Source organism: Trachemys scripta, chromosome 3 (genome assembly GCF_013100865.1).
Source record: "Trachemys scripta elegans isolate TJP31775 chromosome 3, CAS_Tse_1.0, whole genome shotgun sequence".
Taxonomy (NCBI): domain Eukaryota; kingdom Metazoa; phylum Chordata; order Testudines; family Emydidae; genus Trachemys; species Trachemys scripta.
In genome coordinates, this window is record NC_048300.1 from 140,728,384 (window position 1) to 140,747,567 (window position 19,184).

Here is a 19,184-nt window from a genome sequence, read left to right on the forward strand (position 1 = left end):
GTGACCCCGGCCCGGCACCGCGCGCCCGGCCCGGCTCCCGGCCCGGCACCATGCCCCCGGCCCGGCCCCGCACCGGCCCCGGCCAAAGAGGCCCCGGCCGAGCCCTCCCTCCCTCCCAATTTTCCCGGACATGCCCGGCTTTTGGGGATTTCCCCCCGGACGGGGATTTGAGCCCCCAAAAGCCGGACATGTCCGGGAAAATCCGGACGTATGGTAACCCTAAGAAGATTGCACATGTGAATTAATCTGTATGGATGGGGAAAGGATACAGAAGGATTAGATGCAGTAGTATTAACCAAAGAGAGGGCTAGAGAATGAAAATTAAAAGTATAGGGGGAAAAAAGTGAATGAGCGGAAATGAGGAGGTCAGGGGGAGAGTTTGTCTAGTGAGAGCTATAACCTTTAGTTTCTCTTTAGATTAAGAAATTAGTGAGCAGAAGGCAAACAAGAGGCTTAAAGGTCAAACTGATTAAAAGATAAGCTGCATTATAAAAGGAGAGAACAAGCATAGTTGGACAAATCAAGTCTGGCTTTGAAAAGAGTCCATCTGAGATCTGGTTGAGTTGTTCAAAACACTAGTTGGGGGTGACTACACATATGTAGACATGAAAAAATAAGATAGAAAATTATTTTTGATTTACATAATTATTTCCCTCCATCAGTCACACCCCCCTTTTTATTTGTATCAATGTTTTGTCAAATGTCAAACTATTTACTGTAGATTTGTTTTGAAACACTATTTTAACCATGCAAAATAAAAATATATTACATTATTCAGTGTTTTGTCTCTTTCTGTGGAAATCATTTTCACTTCAAGCATAATTTTATTTTAATAAATGTTATATATTCATAGATTTTTATGGCTAGAAGGGGTTATGATCATTTAGTCTGAGCTCCTGCATAACACAGGCCTAGAATTTTGCCCATGTTGGCATAGGTTACAATGGTGCTTTCAAAGTCACAGATGGAAAAATGGTTAGTATACTACAAGTTCTGTCCCCTTGCCCCTCCCTCATATGCCAGTAATATATCTCAGCAGCTACTTTGGGTTGGTAATTTTACTATTAGTACATTGGCTAAACATCCATCCCTTTTGAGTCTCATCTTAAAATTTATATTCCTTCCTTTTCGTACGTCTAGAACAATTTTATTGTCACAGAAGGCATGGATTACATGACTTCCCATTTTTGGGAGTACAGTGTTACTCTATTCCACTTGGAGGTCCCCTGCAGAAAGCTGGAAAGTCCTTGCACATTTGTTCCCTTGTCTGGCAGGGAGAAGTGAAGAGAGACCAACCTTCCCACAGCAGGACCTGCCTGTTCAGCAGGTTGAATGAAGAGTAATGATCCTCCAAAGCTGATGTTTCCTGCTGGTGTTGGGATCCCTTATGCAGTGTGGAGATGTGGTGGTAAAGGCTTACCCTTCGCTCCAGTCCGTGGTCCCCTCCTAGGCTAGGAAATGTATGACACAGCTAGCTGACATGCTTCAAAGAAAAAACTTCAGAAAAGACAAATTTCATAAATTAGCATAAGATTTCCCCCCCCCCCCAAAAAAATGTTTTATGATAAAACAGCTTCTTAAATTCTCTTGCCCCCTGGTTATGTAGGGACTGATTTTCATAAGTTCTGAGCCCCCCTAATTGAAACTGAAAACAATGATATTTGAAAGGTTCTCAGCACTTCTGAAAATCAGGCAACTTATTTAGGTCTCCAAATATGGATTTGGAAGCCTACTTGTAGGAACCCTTAAAAAAAATAGATTGGCTATAATGATATACACCACAGTTTTTCTGAAATGTATAGCATCTGCTGCTTTGTTTAAGAAGATTAGGCCGCAAAATAAGTTTGTTTAAAAAGTTTGCATCCGAAGAAGTGGGCTGTAGTCCACGAAAGCTTATGCTCTAATAAATTTGTTAGTCTCTAAGGTGCCACAAGTACTCCTGTTCTTCTTTTTGCGGATACAGACTAACACGGCTGTTACTCTGAAACTTTAAAAAGAGGGGAGTTTTCAGACCCTAACATGAATTGAGCTGGTTTTATACATTTGACTGATCTAAATGAAAACATTTTACCATTGTTAACAGTTCATAAAGGGCAGAAAATTGATATACAACAGATTAATGGCTGTGAAACAGAAAGTAAAATGAATGTAGGTAGAAAATTAACCTTACCAATAGAACTTAACTGCCCAGTAAAGTATATAATGAATCAAACAGCATAAATGGAAAAATATAAATTACATTTGCAAACATTATTTCATTTTATAAGACTCTTACATTACTAGTAACAAGGGATGGTTATAAGCCAAGAAGTAAATCTGGATTCAAATTTATATTTCCTCCAAGTTTGGGGGGTTTGGATCCATCCTTCTCTTTCTACTAGAGCTACTCAGAAAAAAAAATTAAACTTTTTATTAAGACAAAGTTACATTAAATATGAATGCAACTATATTGCATGTTACTTATTAGTTATTCAGGATCAGGTTAATATTCAAAGAATCTGACTAAAGATTCTGGCTTACTGGCTGGGGATTTCTCCTCCTCTGACTATATTAAAAAGGGTGACCAAAGTTCTTTTTGGCCCTTCTCTTGTACATGCACTTGGTGTGAAAGCTTTTCCAACAGAAGGAGAGTCCATATTTTACTATGCCACAATTCCATAGAAATGAAATTTTTCCAGTAATGTGCAATGCAGAGTCTTGCCGCTAACATTAAAAAAGAAATTAGCTGCATTTGAAATGCAGTTGAACATTTTTTGATGGAACTGTTTTCCATCACAATGTGCAGTTTCATTAAAAAAATGCTCTGCAGGAGCATGTCTGTTTCAACAAAATTCTGAAAGAAAAAAATCAAAATAAATCATTTATATTTTCTTGTTTTGTTTTGATAAGGTTAAAATGTTTCATTTAGACTATGATTTTGATTCATTTAGACTTTTATATTAAAATGTTTATTATATATAATCTCTATTTAATATTTTATGATATTATGTTTCAATGTTATTGAAATGAAATGTTTTAACATCAAAACATTTAAATAATTCTGCATCAAAATTGTAGATTTTCAATCTACAGTGTATTTTGGAATTTCAGCATTTTGTTGCAATTCAGAAGAAAAACAAACTTCAAAATATTGGAATTTCCTGTTTTCTGACCAGTTCTAATTTCTACCCTATCTCTACTAACGGTGAAAATTTGATTTTTATTTTGACAGTCTCTTTAAATCTGTAAAATACTGTGTGGTAGTTTGTTTGTGATGCACTGTACAAAATAAACTTGTATTGCATAATCACTAAAAATTTAAATATTTGAAATACTGGAGAGCATGACTCCTTGTATTTCAGGATGATCAGGTGCCCTGTGTATTCTAAACACCCGTTTTTGTTCTTGAAAACAATTTATTTCAGAAATAAAGAATCAAGAAACTGAGATTATAGAAAGAGGATTTTTTTCCAGTTAAAGTGCTATACTCCTTTGAGCTGCAGCATACCCATCATTTTTCTAATGCCTTCTCTAAGATCTGGTCTACACTTAAAAATTAGATTGCTCTAGCTACATTGTTCAGATCTATGACACATTTCATGCCCTGAGTGCCATAGTTGGGTTGACCTAACCTCTGGTGTAGATGTGGCTAGGTTAATGGAAGAATTCTTCTTTGACATAGCTAATGCCTCTCAGAGAGATGAATTAAATACATTGATAGAAAATTGCTTTCATCGATGTAAGTAGCATCTACACTGCAGCACTACTGTGCTATAGCTGAAGTGTCATAGCTATGCTGCTATAGTGGTTGTACAGTAGATATGGCCTAAGGGTGCAATCTGCAATGCTGAATAACTCCTAAGGGATTCTGACTAGAGCTGGTCAAAACAAATTTTTTGGAGAATAATAAATTCACCAAAAAATGAAGTTTCAGGGAGACCAAAACTATTTACAAATTCAGGTAAAATTTGGTGAATAGTTTTGGTGGTTTGGGGAAATTAGAAAAAGTTAAAATGGTTTGATTTGACATTATCAAAATGAGCCATTTTGACATTTCATTTCAAAATGAACCATTTTGTTTTGAAAATGTTGGTTCAACCTGAACAATTTTATTTTGTTTTTATTTTGGTGAGAAAAATGTCAGTTTCGGTTTTTGGTTTGGCCACTGAATGAAAAAATCAGTTATTCACTCAGCACTAATTCTGAGAACTCTCCTCTGAGTTCAGTATGAGTGGAGATGCTCAATATGTTGTAGGAGTGGGTCCTATGCCTCTGATTTTCCAGGGAGGCTGTTTGCTTAAAATGAAAGTATCTGTTCCAAAGATATATTTCAATACCAATTTTGAGTACAGATGGCCCTGGTTGAGCTGGACACTCACCAGGCTACTGTGTTTGGGTCCCCATATCTTGGACCTGTGTTCTCTTCACTGCCTGAGACTGAGCAGAGTCCAGGCACTGCCTCTGGCTTTAGGTCTCTAGGCACATTCTTGAGGTGCAGATCTTTTGTCTCACATTCCCTTCTGAGTGTTGAGACCCCATGGTCCAACTCCTTAGGCCCCGTGACTAGTGCCAGCTCCCCCAGACTTCTGAGCAAACTTTTCCCAGAACATCAACTTTATGTTTACTTTGGTGTTCAGTTTACTTTTTCAGGGACATGTGATAGTTGAAGGACTTAACACAGGGCTTTACAAAGCTTTCAAAATCAGTCACTCTTTACTTTAGGTACTGCAAGAAATATACAGATCCAGACAAAAACAATAAGAGGTCCATATGCCATTCCCTGCCTCACTTTCCTCACCATTCTGGAGTGTTCTTCAGAACCGGGACTGTATCTTTTTGGGCTCCAGCTCCCCATTCTGGGACTCCCCTTCTCCAGGTCAGGCTTTTCTTCCCAGTCATGGAGTCTGTCCTCTCTCTTCTCTAGCCAGCTTCCTTGGACTTTGGCTGTTCTCGCCATCAGAAATGTACCCTCTCCTTCCAAAAGCTTGTGTCTTTGTTCCTCCTGTGAGTCCTTCCTCTGACTTCTCTTCCCGCCTTCCCCCCCACCCCCCCCAAGTCTCTCAGGCTCTGGTTTTTAAAACCCAGTGCTAACATCTGATCTCTTTGTTGCTTTTGGAAAAATTCTACTCCTTCAAACCCCAGCCCTTTGCACAAAAGCTGGAGAAAACTGGTTCTCCTAACTTCAGCCAGCCTATTGTCCTAAGATGCTCCCACTTGAATGGATGACCATCAAGATTTAACAACTGTCTATTGTTCTTGGTCTGGGAGATGCATGGCACAGAAATGGTGGATTACACATATATTGAGGCATTCAATAACACAGCAATTTAATAAAATCAACCAGAATTCATATATTGTTCATAGATAGAGATGGTATTTCAGCATGTTCATTCCCTGATGATGAAATACACCAATTGTGTAATCTACTGTGTCATTGGCTTGGCTCCTGAATCTAAATTGGAGCCAGGTGTACAGCTCAGGCCTTTCTTGAACCTTGATGACTTGCTGATCTCTTAGCTCTGTGTGCACAAGTAATATAAATGAGTTGCCTTTTTTTTTTTAAACAACCTCAGAGATCATTACAGTTTTAATATGTTCAGGTGGTGCTTCAAAGAACTCTTTGTTGTTTTACACAGCTAATTCTAAGTAGATCTATGTGATCTTTCAAGTGAAAGAATCTCAATTAAGCCCTTTTGGGGGAAAACGTTTACAAGGATAAAGTTTGAAGTTTTCATTAAATATTATTTAACATACACAACAAATCTGTTAACCAGAGAAAGGTGAATTATAGTTTGAAGGAGATTAAATCTCCAGAAGAACATTAAAAAGGTTTAAATTCTACAAGAAGTCTGTTGTTCAAGTTTCTTTTGTTCACTTGAGGAAAAGGATCCAGTAATCATGGCTTGACATGTTTGATTATAGTATAGAATTTTCTTTTCAGTAATCGGCTTTGAAAGCCATGAAATAGTCAGTGGTAAATATGCTAATCTCTCAAAATGTGTGAACAGTTTAAAAAAAACCCCTCTGATCTAGTTTGCACTGTTGTGACCTGAATAACAGGATAATGTGCTTAAGCAGCTTATTTATTCTTCAGTGCCTTTTTGAAAAAGAGAAGTTGCACAATAGTTTGCCATTCACGGCTTAGAAATGACCACTGTTCTTTTCAGTTGTTGAATGCTTAATTATTTTCTCTCCTATCTGTGTTTCACCATACATTACTCCAAACAGGACTTTAAAGGAACTTTTTGGTTGTTCCTTGCTGAACTGTAACACTTTTGTGAAGAAGTATGCACTGAGCTGTAAAAGAATTTCAAGCTCTCAGAAAAGTTGTACAGGCTTTCAACCAAAAAGTATTGCTGAATTAACTGCCTATGCTTATAAGACTCTACCCAAACTGAAAACCCTAAAGAGCCCTGTGGACATAAAGTTAATTACATTTTTAAGGGTGCCTCATTAACATTCTGCAAAGGTGTGTGTGTGTGTGTGTGTGTGTGTGTTGTGATCATACAAGCATGATTAGGCTGACACTATTTGTTGATTCCCTTATATTAGTTATTCGTCTGTGGATACCAGCAAGTGTACCAGATATAGTGGTGGTGAGGGAGCAAAGGGAACTTGAAAACAGTGTCTGAAGGCTGCACTAAAGCTTAACTACACAATTAAGGATTTGTCAGCATTTATGCTGTATATCTTGATTTTCATGGATTTATAGTTCAGCAAAAGTTGGCTTCAATCTGAATACCTGGCAAATTGTCTCAATCTGGCTATGAAATATTTTGAAACACTTCATTTAACTTGGTTTGACAATTTTAAAATTAGAGACATGAAAAAATAAACTTTTTTGCAGAGCTCTGGATAGAACAAACAACTGCTTTTGGAAAAAAGTATTTTCCTTCAGTAGATATCTTAAAAATTACCAATCATAATGCATGCTGGTGGTGGGGGAGGATGAAGCATATGAGTTACTGAAATTTGAAAGGGGATAAACTATACATGCTGACTAACTATATAGGGCCACGTTGTGGCCTGGCAGACGTGGTGGTGCAGGGCTGTAAGGAGGCACACGGCTATTAACCTGGGAGAGGAAACACAATCTGGAGAGCCACTATGACCCCCCTATCATGCAGGTTAATTGGAGGGTTGAGAACGGGTGGAACCAAAGCTTCGTCACCTACCGCATGTCAGTGTAGCTGCATTTACAAGCCAGGGAACTAGTGGCTATAGGCTTGGCACAGTTTTCCCCTCCTGGGAGCAGCAGAGGGACTGATAGGAAGACACTCTTCCAGACTGCTACAGGCACAGTGCAAAAACACTCTGTCCCTTGCGTTAAGCTCGTTGCAAAGCCATGGTTGAGTCCATAGCGTGAATTCTATATATTGTGTCTTGTGCATATCATGATTATAAAAATATCATAGTCTTCAGTGAATATTTCTGCTCTTTAAAAAAATAAAATAAAAAAAAGCAGCAGTGGTCTTAATGGAATGTGGCAAAGGCAGAGCACTTCCTACACAACTTTAAAAATACTGTGCAGCATTCTGCAGCAAATTTACATAGGCTTCAGTTGAACAAAGCAGTTAAACATGCTCCTGGAATACTGCAAATATTGAGATAAAGTTATTTAAGGCAAATGACAAGTTTTTCAAATAAAGTATGTTGACTGTATAGTAAGTAGGAAAAATCTCCTCTGTAAATAATTGTGCACAGTAGTTAGAAGTTCATTTAATCAATGCTTAATAGCTAATTAAATCTGAAAACGCATGAATTGAAGAGCCACATTCTCAGTTTAATTGAATGTCTATAGGTAAAATACTGGAAACATTGATTATAATGGAAATAGCAGCATATACTTAAAACTGACTCTGAGCACCACTAGAATTATAGATTCATAGATTATAGGACTGGAAGGGACCTCGAGAGGTCATCGAGTCCAGTCCCCTGCCCGCATGGCAGGACCAAATACTGTCTAGACCATCCCTGATAGACATTTATCTAACCTACTCTTAAATATCTCCAGAGACGGAGATTCCACAACCTCCCTAGGCAATTTGTTCCAGTGTTTAACCACCCTGACAGTTAGGAACTTTTTCCTAATGTCCAACCTAGACCTCCCTTGCTGCAGTTTAAACCCATTGTTTCTGGTTCTATTACAAACTAACCATTTGGAGGACCTTTAAGACTAACAGATATATTGGAGCATAAGCTTTCGTGGGTGAATGCCCACTTTGTCGGATGCATGTAATGAAAATTTCCAGGGGCAGGTATAAATATACAGGCAAGAATCAGTCTGGAGATAATGAGGTTAGTTCAATCAGGGAGGGTGAGGTCCTCTGCTAGCAGTTGAGGTGTGAACACCAAGGAAGGAGAAACTGCTTCTGTAGTTGGATAGCCATTCACAGTCTTTGTTTAATCCTGATCTGATGGTGTCAAATTTGTTCTCTTTGGAGTCTGGTCCTGAAGCTTTTTTGCTGTAAGATGGCTACCTTTACATCTGCTATTGTGTGGCCAGGGAGGTTGAAGTGTTCTCCTACAGGTTTTTGTATATTGCCATTCCTGATATCTGACTTGTGTCCATTTATCCTTTTACGTAGTGACTGTCCAGTTTGACCAATGTACATGGCAGAGGGGCATTGCTGGCACATGATGGCAGCAAGGCACTGCATTTAGCCGTATGGAATGGAAATCTATCAACCTCATGAAGAAACTTGATTCTTGACAGCATATTTATACCTGCCCCTGGAAATTTCCATTACATGCATCCAACGAAGTGGGCATTCACCCACGAAAGTTTATGCTCCAATACATCTGTTAGTCTTAAAGGTGCCACAGGACTCTCTGTTGCTTTTTACAGATCCAGACTAACACAGCTACCCCTCTGATACTTAACCATTTGGGGTTATCTAAGCTAGTCTGACAAATAGGTATGGTTTATTGCTATTTGATGTAATATGGAGAAATTATTTTCCTGTTCAGTTTTTATAAACCTAGATATTAACAGTGTTATGTTGTCTTTATTCTGCATATGCAGTGTTCATTTTTGTCACTGGTGTAATGTTTATAAATTATGAGCTTGTTAAGATACATCATACATAGGCTTGTCAGAGTTCAGTTTTTTATAATTTTGACGTGTACGATTGTTTATTTTTAAGTATTTTTTTCAACATTTATCCATTTACATTTATACGGTTTTAGGAAATTATTGGGGGATAGACTCATAGACATGATCGTCTAGTCTGATCGTCTAGTCTGACCTGCACAACGCAGGCCATAGAATCTCACCCACCCACTCCTGTAACAACCCCCTGACCTATGTCTGAGCTATTGAAGTCTTCAACTTGTGGTTTAAAGACTTGAAGGTGCAGAGAATCCTCCAGCAAGTGACCTGTGCCCCACACTGCAGAGGAAGGCGAAAAACCCCAGGGCTTCTGCCAATCTGCCCTGGAGGAAAATTCCTTCCCGACCCCAAATATAGTGATCAGCTAAACCCTGAGCATGTGGGCAAGAATCACCAGCCAGACACCCAGGAAAGAATAGGCAACACGGGGATCAGAAAATTATTTAATGACAGTAAACCTTGAACTTCAAAAAGTTAAAGCTTTTATAAACATTAAAACACAAATTGTCAACATCACATGTCAAAATATATAAAGCAAATACCCTTAAAACCAAACTTTCTCAAGCAGCATTTTTTTTACTTTACCTATCTGTACATTTCAGTTATTATAATAATAATTATTGATGGAAATTTTTTGGCAGTTTGTGTGTGTATAGTGAAATTTCTGTTTACTGACATTTACTAATAAAAAATTAATCCTTCCAAACCTAATCATGCAATTCCTTGTTTTTGAATCTGTGGTGTTGTTTTTCCTAGAGATTACTCTTAAATGAGAAGTCACATCAATTATATTAAATTAAGCCATCACTTAATATGCTGGCAATGCGATCTGATTTTTCTGGTAAACTGTCATCAATCTAGCTATCAAAATCGTTTTGAGATTGTAGATCTCAATTCATACTTAAAAGCTTTTATTCACAATATGTTGTTGTTATTATTGATAGTAAAAAAATGTTTCTATTATGATCATGCCCAAAGACTTCAATCAAGATTAGGGCTCTGTTGGGCTGTACAAACATAAATATGAGAAAATCCTTTTCCTGGAGAGAGGGGGGTCTTTTACAGTCTTGAGAGATAAAATAGATAAAAGTCAGGGGATGGGGTTATAATACAAGCAAATGAGTGTGGTGAAGAATTAATGCAGCCTTGTTAGTTACATGACTTATTGTTTGGGTTTTATTTCTTTGTGTTTTGTTTTTTAATTAGGCTAGAGGTAAGGTGAAGTATGGAAACATTAGTAAGATTGAGGGAGAACAGTCACAGCTCATCACCTGCCTAGCTGTGATCAGCAGGGTGTGTTCTTTAGGTAACACAACAGAGTTAGTCTACAGGAATGATTTGAAGGAGAATAAAGTAGTAGCTGTATGGCTTATGTCTGAGAGTTTTTTCTATGCATAAGGGGTGGAGTTGGAAAAAGCTTTTAGGGAGAAGAAGACTTGCAGGTAATGGTAAGAGTTCCATGTAAAGTGGTTCCATGTAAAGAGCTGTACACAAGAAGCCATTTACAATAACAGCAACAAGTTTTATCGGTCCTACAGAACCAAGGAACTATACTGAATATTCTTGAGCACCATCTGTGGGCACTTTATCTATTAACTATTTATAGAGGGAGAGAGAACAATCTTGTAACAGGTGGTAAGGGCTGGGAATGTTGGCAGAATTAAGGTGGAGGCTGGTATCATAAGTTACTAAATTTGGTAGATAGGATGGGACTAGATAAGCTGTGACGGGCCTTAAAAAATAAAAACAATAAACTTGTTTGATGCAAAGGCAAAGAGGGAGCTAGTGAATGGATTGAAATAAGGGGATTGATGTGGTTAGAGTGATGAACTAGGAAGATGATCTTGGCAGCAGCATTTTAAATGGACTTGAAAGGAGGAAGGTTGCAGTAGTTAAGGCCAGAAAGAAGGTCTTGCCACAGTCAAGACACAAAATGTTGCAGACTTGGATGAGAGTTTTAGCTGTGTAAACAGAGGAAAGTCCTTATCTTAGAACTGTGTAAGAAGAAGCAACAAGATTTAGACATTGTCTGAATGTGTGGGTCTAGAGAAGGCTGAGTTAAAAATGGCACCCAAATTATAGGCTTGGATCACTGGGAAGGGTGGTAGTGTAGTCCAAAGTGATAGAGAAAAGTGGGAGAAGGAAGGGCTTTGACAGAAAAGATCAAGAACTCAGTTTTGGCCATACTGAATTTGTGATGTTGACTTGACATCCACAAAAACAGGTACCAGAAAGACAGACCGAAATGCTGGATTGGACTGAGGAAGACAGCTTGTCAATGGAGAGAGAGATTTGAGTCATCAGCATAAAGACAGGAGTCACAGCTAATTCTGAAGTTGAGTACCTAGAGAGAGAGTGTAGAAAGCGGAAAAAGGGGTCCAAAGATGGAGCCTAGGGCAATACCCACTGAAAAGTGGAGAGGGGGCCAGCAACAACCCTCCAAACAACATACTGAAGGAGCAATAAGACAGGTAGAAGGAGAGTCATAAGACAGAGATATGAATGCCAGTGGAGAACAGAGATTCAGGATGTAGGGTGTGGTTGACAGTGTCAAAAGCTGCTGTAAAGTCAAGGAGAATGAGGATGGAAAGCAGGTGGTAAGATTAGTTCAATGACTAATTTGTTCCCTTCTGCACTGAGCAAAGTAGCTTAAATTCTGTGTAACTTGTATAATTTCCTCATCCTCTTGATCCTTGAGGCTGCCATTCAACTGCTGAACTTTTATCAAACAATAAAAGAGCTTCCTTTGAATGTAATGATAATTTTTTTTAACTGGTACCCGACTGACCTTTACACAACTTCAGTGCAACATAGCTTCAGCTAGCCCCAACTAATTCAGTTTCCATCAACATTTCAGAAAGGCATTTGAAATTAGTCTCTCAATAACCCACAAAAACAGATGCTGTGATCAGGTAATCCCACAGAGCCCAGCATGAAAGCATTCTCAACAGAAAGCCCCAGGTTGTAATACGACCACAACAGATCAGGATGAGCCTAAGCCCAATTGTGTTCATATTGGTGTGTAAAAAAAAGTGGAAGAACATCCTGGAACTTCTCATAGATCCATTGGAGGCAAAAGAAGGTGTGACAAAGTCAGTCCTGACAAATATAAGAGAGTGGTGGAAGGCAAATATATCAGACCTAGAATGGTGAAGACTCTGTTCCCTATGAGCTGAAAAAAGTTTACCATAGGTTAACTAGAGACACCTGAGGCCAGTTAAGGGCTACCAGAGACATTTAAAAACCCTTATTCTGATGGGAAAGAGGAGGACAAAGATGGGAGACAAGCTGCAGCAGGGGTAGTGGCAGCAGCAGGAGGAAGGAAAGGCTGTCTCCCCTCCCTATAGGGAAAGAAACGAAGGTAACAGCTGTTTGGGGGAAGGGCTGGCGACTAGGAGCCAACATAACAGGGTAATACCCTGTAGAGGGGGCAGGGAAAAGTATTTCTGTTTGCATTATGAGTTTGGGGCGGGGGGGGGGGGGAGTGTTTTTGCTTAAGAGAACTTCTAGGGTCCATCCTGAGGCCCACCATGTAAATAAGGAAATATAAAACCAGAGTGAAGAAAAAAATATTCTGGAGTCAGATTAGTTTACTCCAGGCACCCACCACCACCCAAGGGAGAAACGCTGAAGCTGATGAAGTGAAGGAGGTTACCCCCAAAGGAAAGACCAGAGTAAGGTGATCAGGAGAGAACAAACAGAGGAGTACTGAGAGTGAGATAAGGGAATGAGAAAAGGAGTCAGATACACCAGGGTAGGGTGCAAGTGTCTGAGATGAAACTGACATGAGAAAAAGAGGAAAAGAATTTGCCAAGTTAGCTATGTTGCAGGTACTGTGTTCCTCAAAAGTCTCATCCTCATTAGTTAGCCATGAATAGATATGACAAAATATTTTGCTGCATCAAAATGTATTAATTTTGGTCAAAAATTGGCTAAATAATTTATCCAAACCCAAATCTTGATTCACATCTAAAAAGTATGTACATTTCCTATACCCAAGTTTATTAAAGAAATAAATGCTTCTTGTAACTGAATATTTCTCTTGCATATTAAAGCCATTTTTCATATAGCAAGAGAAATGATTTAACATAGTTCTTTTTATAAAGCTAAATAAGGACTCATGTTTTTTCTTTCTAGAAAGTTTTGACCGTGACATTTTGCTACTTTTTGCCTAAAATAAGAATTCCTGAGCAGTGAACTTGTGAACATAAAAAGTTAGTGTTAGCTCATCTAAAAACCAAAGCAGAAGAAGCATCAAAAAGAAGCAATTACTGGCAGATCTCACAGCCACAGACTGGCTAACAGTTTGAACTCAGTTTATACCAGGAATCCAAATGACGGGAATGAGCATCTTGAAACCATGTTTATATGGACTAGTGCCATAGCAAGACAAATCATACCTCTTACAGAAACTAAAGAGCCAAGAGTCTGTGACAGATCTGTAATAATACGGAAATATAAGTCTGTGTTACTGGTAGTTTGGTCTTTTTTTTAATGACAACATAGCTACCAGAACATAAAATGTGATATGCTACCTCTGAAATACACTGTTCATTGAACAAGAATAATCCAAAACCACAGTTTTAGCTTAGTTTAGTAGTGGGCAAGGCTGCACTTGGTTACTCTCTGTGGAAAGGATACTGTGCATGCTGGTACTCCTACATTATAATCTAAAACACTGTATGAAACCTTGACATATGAAAAGCAAATGTTATGAGGAAAACCAGTATTTGCCTTTTTATGTACCTCCTTGCTATTCTTTAAACTAAGAGAAGTATTAAAAAAAAAGAATCAACAGAGGGTCCTGTGGCACCTTTAAGACTAACAGAAGTATTGGGAGCATAAGCTTTCGTGGGTAAGAACCTCACAAGAAGTGCATCTGAAGAAGTGAGGTTCTTACCCACGAAAGCTTATGCTCCCAATACTTCTGTTAGTCTTAAAGGTGCTACAGGACCCTCTGTTGCTTTTTACAGATCCAGACTAACACAGCTACCCCTCTGATACTAAAAAAAAGAATGTGGTTTATAATAGGGTCCTGACTTATTTCCATCAGTACTAGAAGTTGTGAAACCTGACTTAAACCTTTACTTCTTCACTTGGGAATGACACAGATTCATTCTATTGCCCACATGATACAACTGAGTATTTCTTTAATCTCTTTGTTGCAGTTCCTCAGTCTTTATATGCTGATGGATAAATGGATATATACCCCATTTATTCCATTAATATTCAAACACTGTATTGTGTTCATTCTCTCTCTCTCTCCTTGTTTTTATCAGACTATAAACAACTGTAACTTGTTTTATTAATAGTTCATACTTTCTTTAACAGGAGTTGCTAAAAGATCCCTTATATATTGGACTGAGGCACAAAAGAGTCAGGGGTCAAGCTTATAATGACCTTCTTGATGAATTCATGCAAGCTGTGACTTTCAGGTAGGCAGTATATTTGTTTTATTCACACATCTGTATTCCATTGAGCTTCAGTCTAGGGGAGAAAGTATCCCACTCTTTTTTTTTTTTTTTTTTTAAGTGGATTGGGAAGGAAATGAGGAAATTGTTGGAGTTTGTTTTTCACTTCCTATGTATATTATTTTTAAGATTTGATCCATTATGTCAACTTTGTCTTAAATACTGAGTTATTGTGAATTCATTAAATTTTTGTAGTAAAATTACTAACCTTATTTCAAGTAAGCTTTAGAGGTGTGCTAACCAGTTCTGGTCTTTCAAGGTTTCGATTGAGGCATTAGATTGCAGCCTAACAATTCCCCCACCTCAATCTTTGAAACTATAATGAGATCTGAACCCATCTGCTGTACTCTAAGGCTTGTCTATTTCTTGTGCCTCGAGTGCACCATGTATATTTGAAATCTCAGAACTATTCAGATTTTGCAGGTGTAGAAGAATCTGTCGAGTACTCAAGTGCAAAGAAAGGGGTGTCTCCAGGAGCTTCTGCAGTGAGGCCCAGCAGAAAGATTGTCAGACCCACTGGCATGTGGTGTCAGAGTTTCAAAGAGATAAATTAAGGTGTGAGAAATACTGGGGTACAAATTTACTGATTCAGTCCAGTCTTGGAAAATGATTATTTGTCCCAAACTTGTTCAGTTTGAACCCAGGAGACATGTTTTGGGGTTTCCTTACATTAGTTTCTCTCTCCATCCAGGAGAGAGAGGATATATTCATTTCTGTTGTTGAACAGTACCTGCAATTGACACTCAAAAAGTGTGCTAAATTAATTCAAACAAACAAAGCCACCAGAGATCAGACAATATAGCAAAAAAAAATGGAACTTTAGCTAATCGCCTATAGACTTTTTGTAGGCTACAATAAGGTAATGTGTTAGCTGTGATTTTACTGCATGGTACAAACAGGGGCATTGCACCACAGCAGGTGTTGGCTAGTGTGTCTTCAGGGGCTCTACAAAGAAAAAAAAAAGGTAAGTTTTTAGTTATGTTTGTGCTAAATGCTCCTTGGTTGGTTAGTGGAGTCATTCCGCATATTTTGCTGAATTGCAGTGCATAAAGTTTTTGTAGTTTACCATTAGCATGTGAAATATTATGTCAAACTGATTACTATTATCAAGTAAATCCTCATATATTACGTTTAGTAATGTAAGCATGGTGGAGCCTATCAAGCAAGTGTAGGTGTTTTTGACTGTTATATAATGTAAATAGTAAATGATGTGGCAAAACTTCCCTTACTCTATACCATTTTCACAGGAATGTTTTAAAAAATATAAATTTTGACCTTGAAGTATTATATATGGGCAGCAATGGATGTAAGTCTATAATGGATCCAGATCCACTAAAACGTTGCCCCCATTTCCCTTTAACTAACCAGAAAGCTAGCTAAATGAGCAGTGTATACCAGCTTGGGGTTTGTGCAGCTGTTGCCTTTCTTCCTTTCCCTTTAGTCCTCTAATTATGACCTAATGGCTTCAAAAGAGGTATCTTGGGCCTATGGTGCATCTTCTTCCTACGGCTCTCTGTGAGCTGAGGGGTGAAAACATTATCTACCATCTGTTATGGACTGACTCAATGCTTTATTTGAGGCCCTTCCAAAGCAGGATGAACTTCCAAGGATCCTGTCTTAATCACTGCATACAGGCCTATCCTAACTTAGCTCTTCTTTTTCTTTTTTCATACAGAAAGTCATTGATTTTTATAACTAAGATTTGGAATATAATTTTGTAATTTTCAATTATCAAATAATGATTTCTGAAATTCACCCAGAATAATTTCTGGTCATTAAACATTTGGTGGTCTAGTGTTTCTTTGGGTTTACGTACCTAAAATTTGTTAACTGTTAATGCTCAAAATCTCGGTCTTCACTGAGTGAGTCTTCCTGTAAGTCCTCCGGTACCAGTTCAAGGCATTGTAAATACAAGCACTCACTGGCTCTGTCAGAGGCAGTACCATTGACTCCAGCTCCTCTGGAGCCATCAAGTCCAGTGCCTTTGTCTTTACTGGACCCTGGATGTACAGATGATCCCGACCATCTCAGTACCATCTGCTCCAGCAGCAGTGCAAGCACTGAGAATTGGTGGCTTGGCAGAATCTGAATTTTTTTATATAATTTTGACAGATAATATAGATGTTTATTGTTAAGCATTTTTTATTTTTATCTATTGAAATTTTCACAGTTGGGAGCAATTATGGGGTGGGAGAAGGTCAGACATTAATTATTGAAACACAGTAGGCACTGAAATTAAAAAAGTTAAAGCTATCAAAATGCTACCCCTACTCCAGCTCCACTAACGCTGGGCTCACAACATGTTTTATAAATGTTAAGGTGAGGCTCTAATAAGTTCCCAAGCAGCATTTTTATTACTTTGTATTGGTGGAAATATTTTCTCATTGGTTTGTGTATCTACAGTTGTTTATCAACATTTATAAATAAAGATCTTATCCTTCCAAGCCTAATAGAGGACTTACCTGTCTCAGTGCCTTGACTCATCAAACCTTCGTGGCTGCAAGGGCTCTTATATGTCTCCCTTTACCAGACTCTCCACTACTACTAATGGTGTAGTATTTACCACTAGGGTCTTTGGCACTGTTGGTCCTGTTAGTACAGTCAATGAACCTGGCACTGTCAATGCAGACACTTCTGGCATGGTTGGCACCAACAGTGTTTTCAACATACCTGATGCAGCTAGCACCACAAGCAACTCTGCTGAGATCAGCTTTGCCAGCATGATCAGCACCACTGGAGTCTTCAATGTCATTGATGCTGTTGGCTTCAACCCTGTTGGCACTGTATCAGCATTTAGACCTCTTCATCCCATACTGCGGTATACAGACCCCAGGGTGTCTCCCACATCAAGAGCTCCATGAACCCAACAGGAATGACCCCTCCACTTCCTGAGAAATAATACATTTTCTTTTCAAACTGAATCTGAGAAGCACATGTCACCACCCCAGTCTTTCAGATCACCTTGTACACGTCATAACTAGAGAAGCAGGCTTTATGGACTGTGGATGGTTTTCCTACAAGGAAGCCCCAAAATGGTGCCCTCCACATGGGCACTCAAATTGTGCAGTACTCAGCATGGCCATACTGGTGGTTGCCCATACCAAGGGATTTTGAAACTTCCATCAGAATCTAATACCAGAAGGAGGTCCCCTTTTCCAGTCCAAGAAACCTCTCACCAGGCTACCCTGACAGTTTCTCCTCTCATGGGTTTGAACCGTATTGAGCACCCCTGGATGTCCATCCACACATTTCTTCCTCATCTCCAGATGAAACTGAGTCCTCAATCTCCACAGGACTTTAGGGTCTTCCTGGACCTAATGAGAAACATGGCCACTTCTTTAGGAGAATAGTTGGAGCTTGTTCAAGAAAATCTGCACAGTATCCTCAATATTTTACAAATCCCTGCTCGAGGAAGGGTTGCCTTTCCCATTAATGAATCCTTGCTGGAGCTATCGAAAACGGTTTGGCAGACTCCAACCTCTATACCACCTGCAGCAAGAGATTGGACAGATGCTACCAATTTAATCCAAAGGACTTTGATTATTTTTTCATACATCCACTCCCTGACTCCTGATGGTCCTGGTGGTCCTCCAGTTTCATCCCAAAGCCACTCCTAAAGAAAAGGAGCTCAAGAGACTGGATATGTATGACAGAAAAGCTTAATCCACAGTACAGCTACTCTGCAAATGAAGATGGCTAACTATCCAGATTTCCTGTCCAAATATAATTTTATTAACTTAGCTAATGCTGTAAAATTTTTAGACAAACTACTAGAGGAGTATAGGGAACAGTCTATGGCTCTTGTCTCACAGCAAAAACATCCCTCCAGGCAGCTATTGATGCAGTTGATATGGCTTCACAATTGATGGCCACTGCCATTGGTGTGACATGTTCTTTTGGCTGCAGGCATCTGCAATTCCAAAGGAGCTGCAAAATAGAATCAAGAACTTGCCTTTTGAGGGATTTAAGTTGTTCTCTGAAAAGACTGATGCCACCATTCATACCCTGAAAGTCTCCCAAGCAACTCTGAGATCTTGACGAATCTTCTACAAATTACATTTCCAGCAGAGATTTCAGGGCTCTGCTAAAGGGCGATGTCGGCCTTCTTGATATTGCCAAATGGCTTTGTCTCAATCAGGCCCTTCTCACCAGACATTGACAGCCTCCTGGGCAGTCGTCATCACTGCCTCCTCAAGGGCAGCATACCAATCTCAACACCTCCCACCCTTTGGACAACAACTGTCACTCTTTCCAGTGTTTTGAATGAAACAACATTGAACACATGATTGCTCAGAACTACGAAAGAGAGAGATATTATCCAGTTCATCTCTCTTCCCTTTTCAGGGACCGATCTCACAAGATCATGTTGCTTCAAGAAGTATGGTCTCTTCTGGAATTGGAAGTGACAGACGTTCCTTGCCATCACAGAGGGAAAGGATGTTACTTCCTAATTCTCCAAAGGTCTGGGGATTTACGTTCATTTAGGCCTCAGGAAGATGAACTGCTTTATCAAGAAAATCAAGTTCATGATGATTACCTTCACTTACACTATCATTTTCCTGGAAAGTGGAGATTCGTATGCCACCCCTGATTTGCAGGATGCATCCTTCCATGTGGCAATC

At 39.0% G+C, this 19,184-nt stretch overlaps 1 protein-coding gene across 1 annotated transcript in view; it reads left to right on the plus strand.

The window, feature by feature from the left end:
- ME1 (malic enzyme 1) overlaps nucleotides 1-19,184 on the plus strand; it is a 312,509-nt gene that overhangs the window by 169,608 nt on the left and 123,717 nt on the right. Inside the window, exon 6 of the mRNA XM_034766123.1 lies at nucleotides 14,423-14,526. Coding sequence (XP_034622014.1) covers nucleotides 14,423-14,526 — 104 coding nt within the window. The remainder of the gene's footprint in view (nucleotides 1-14,422; nucleotides 14,527-19,184) is intronic.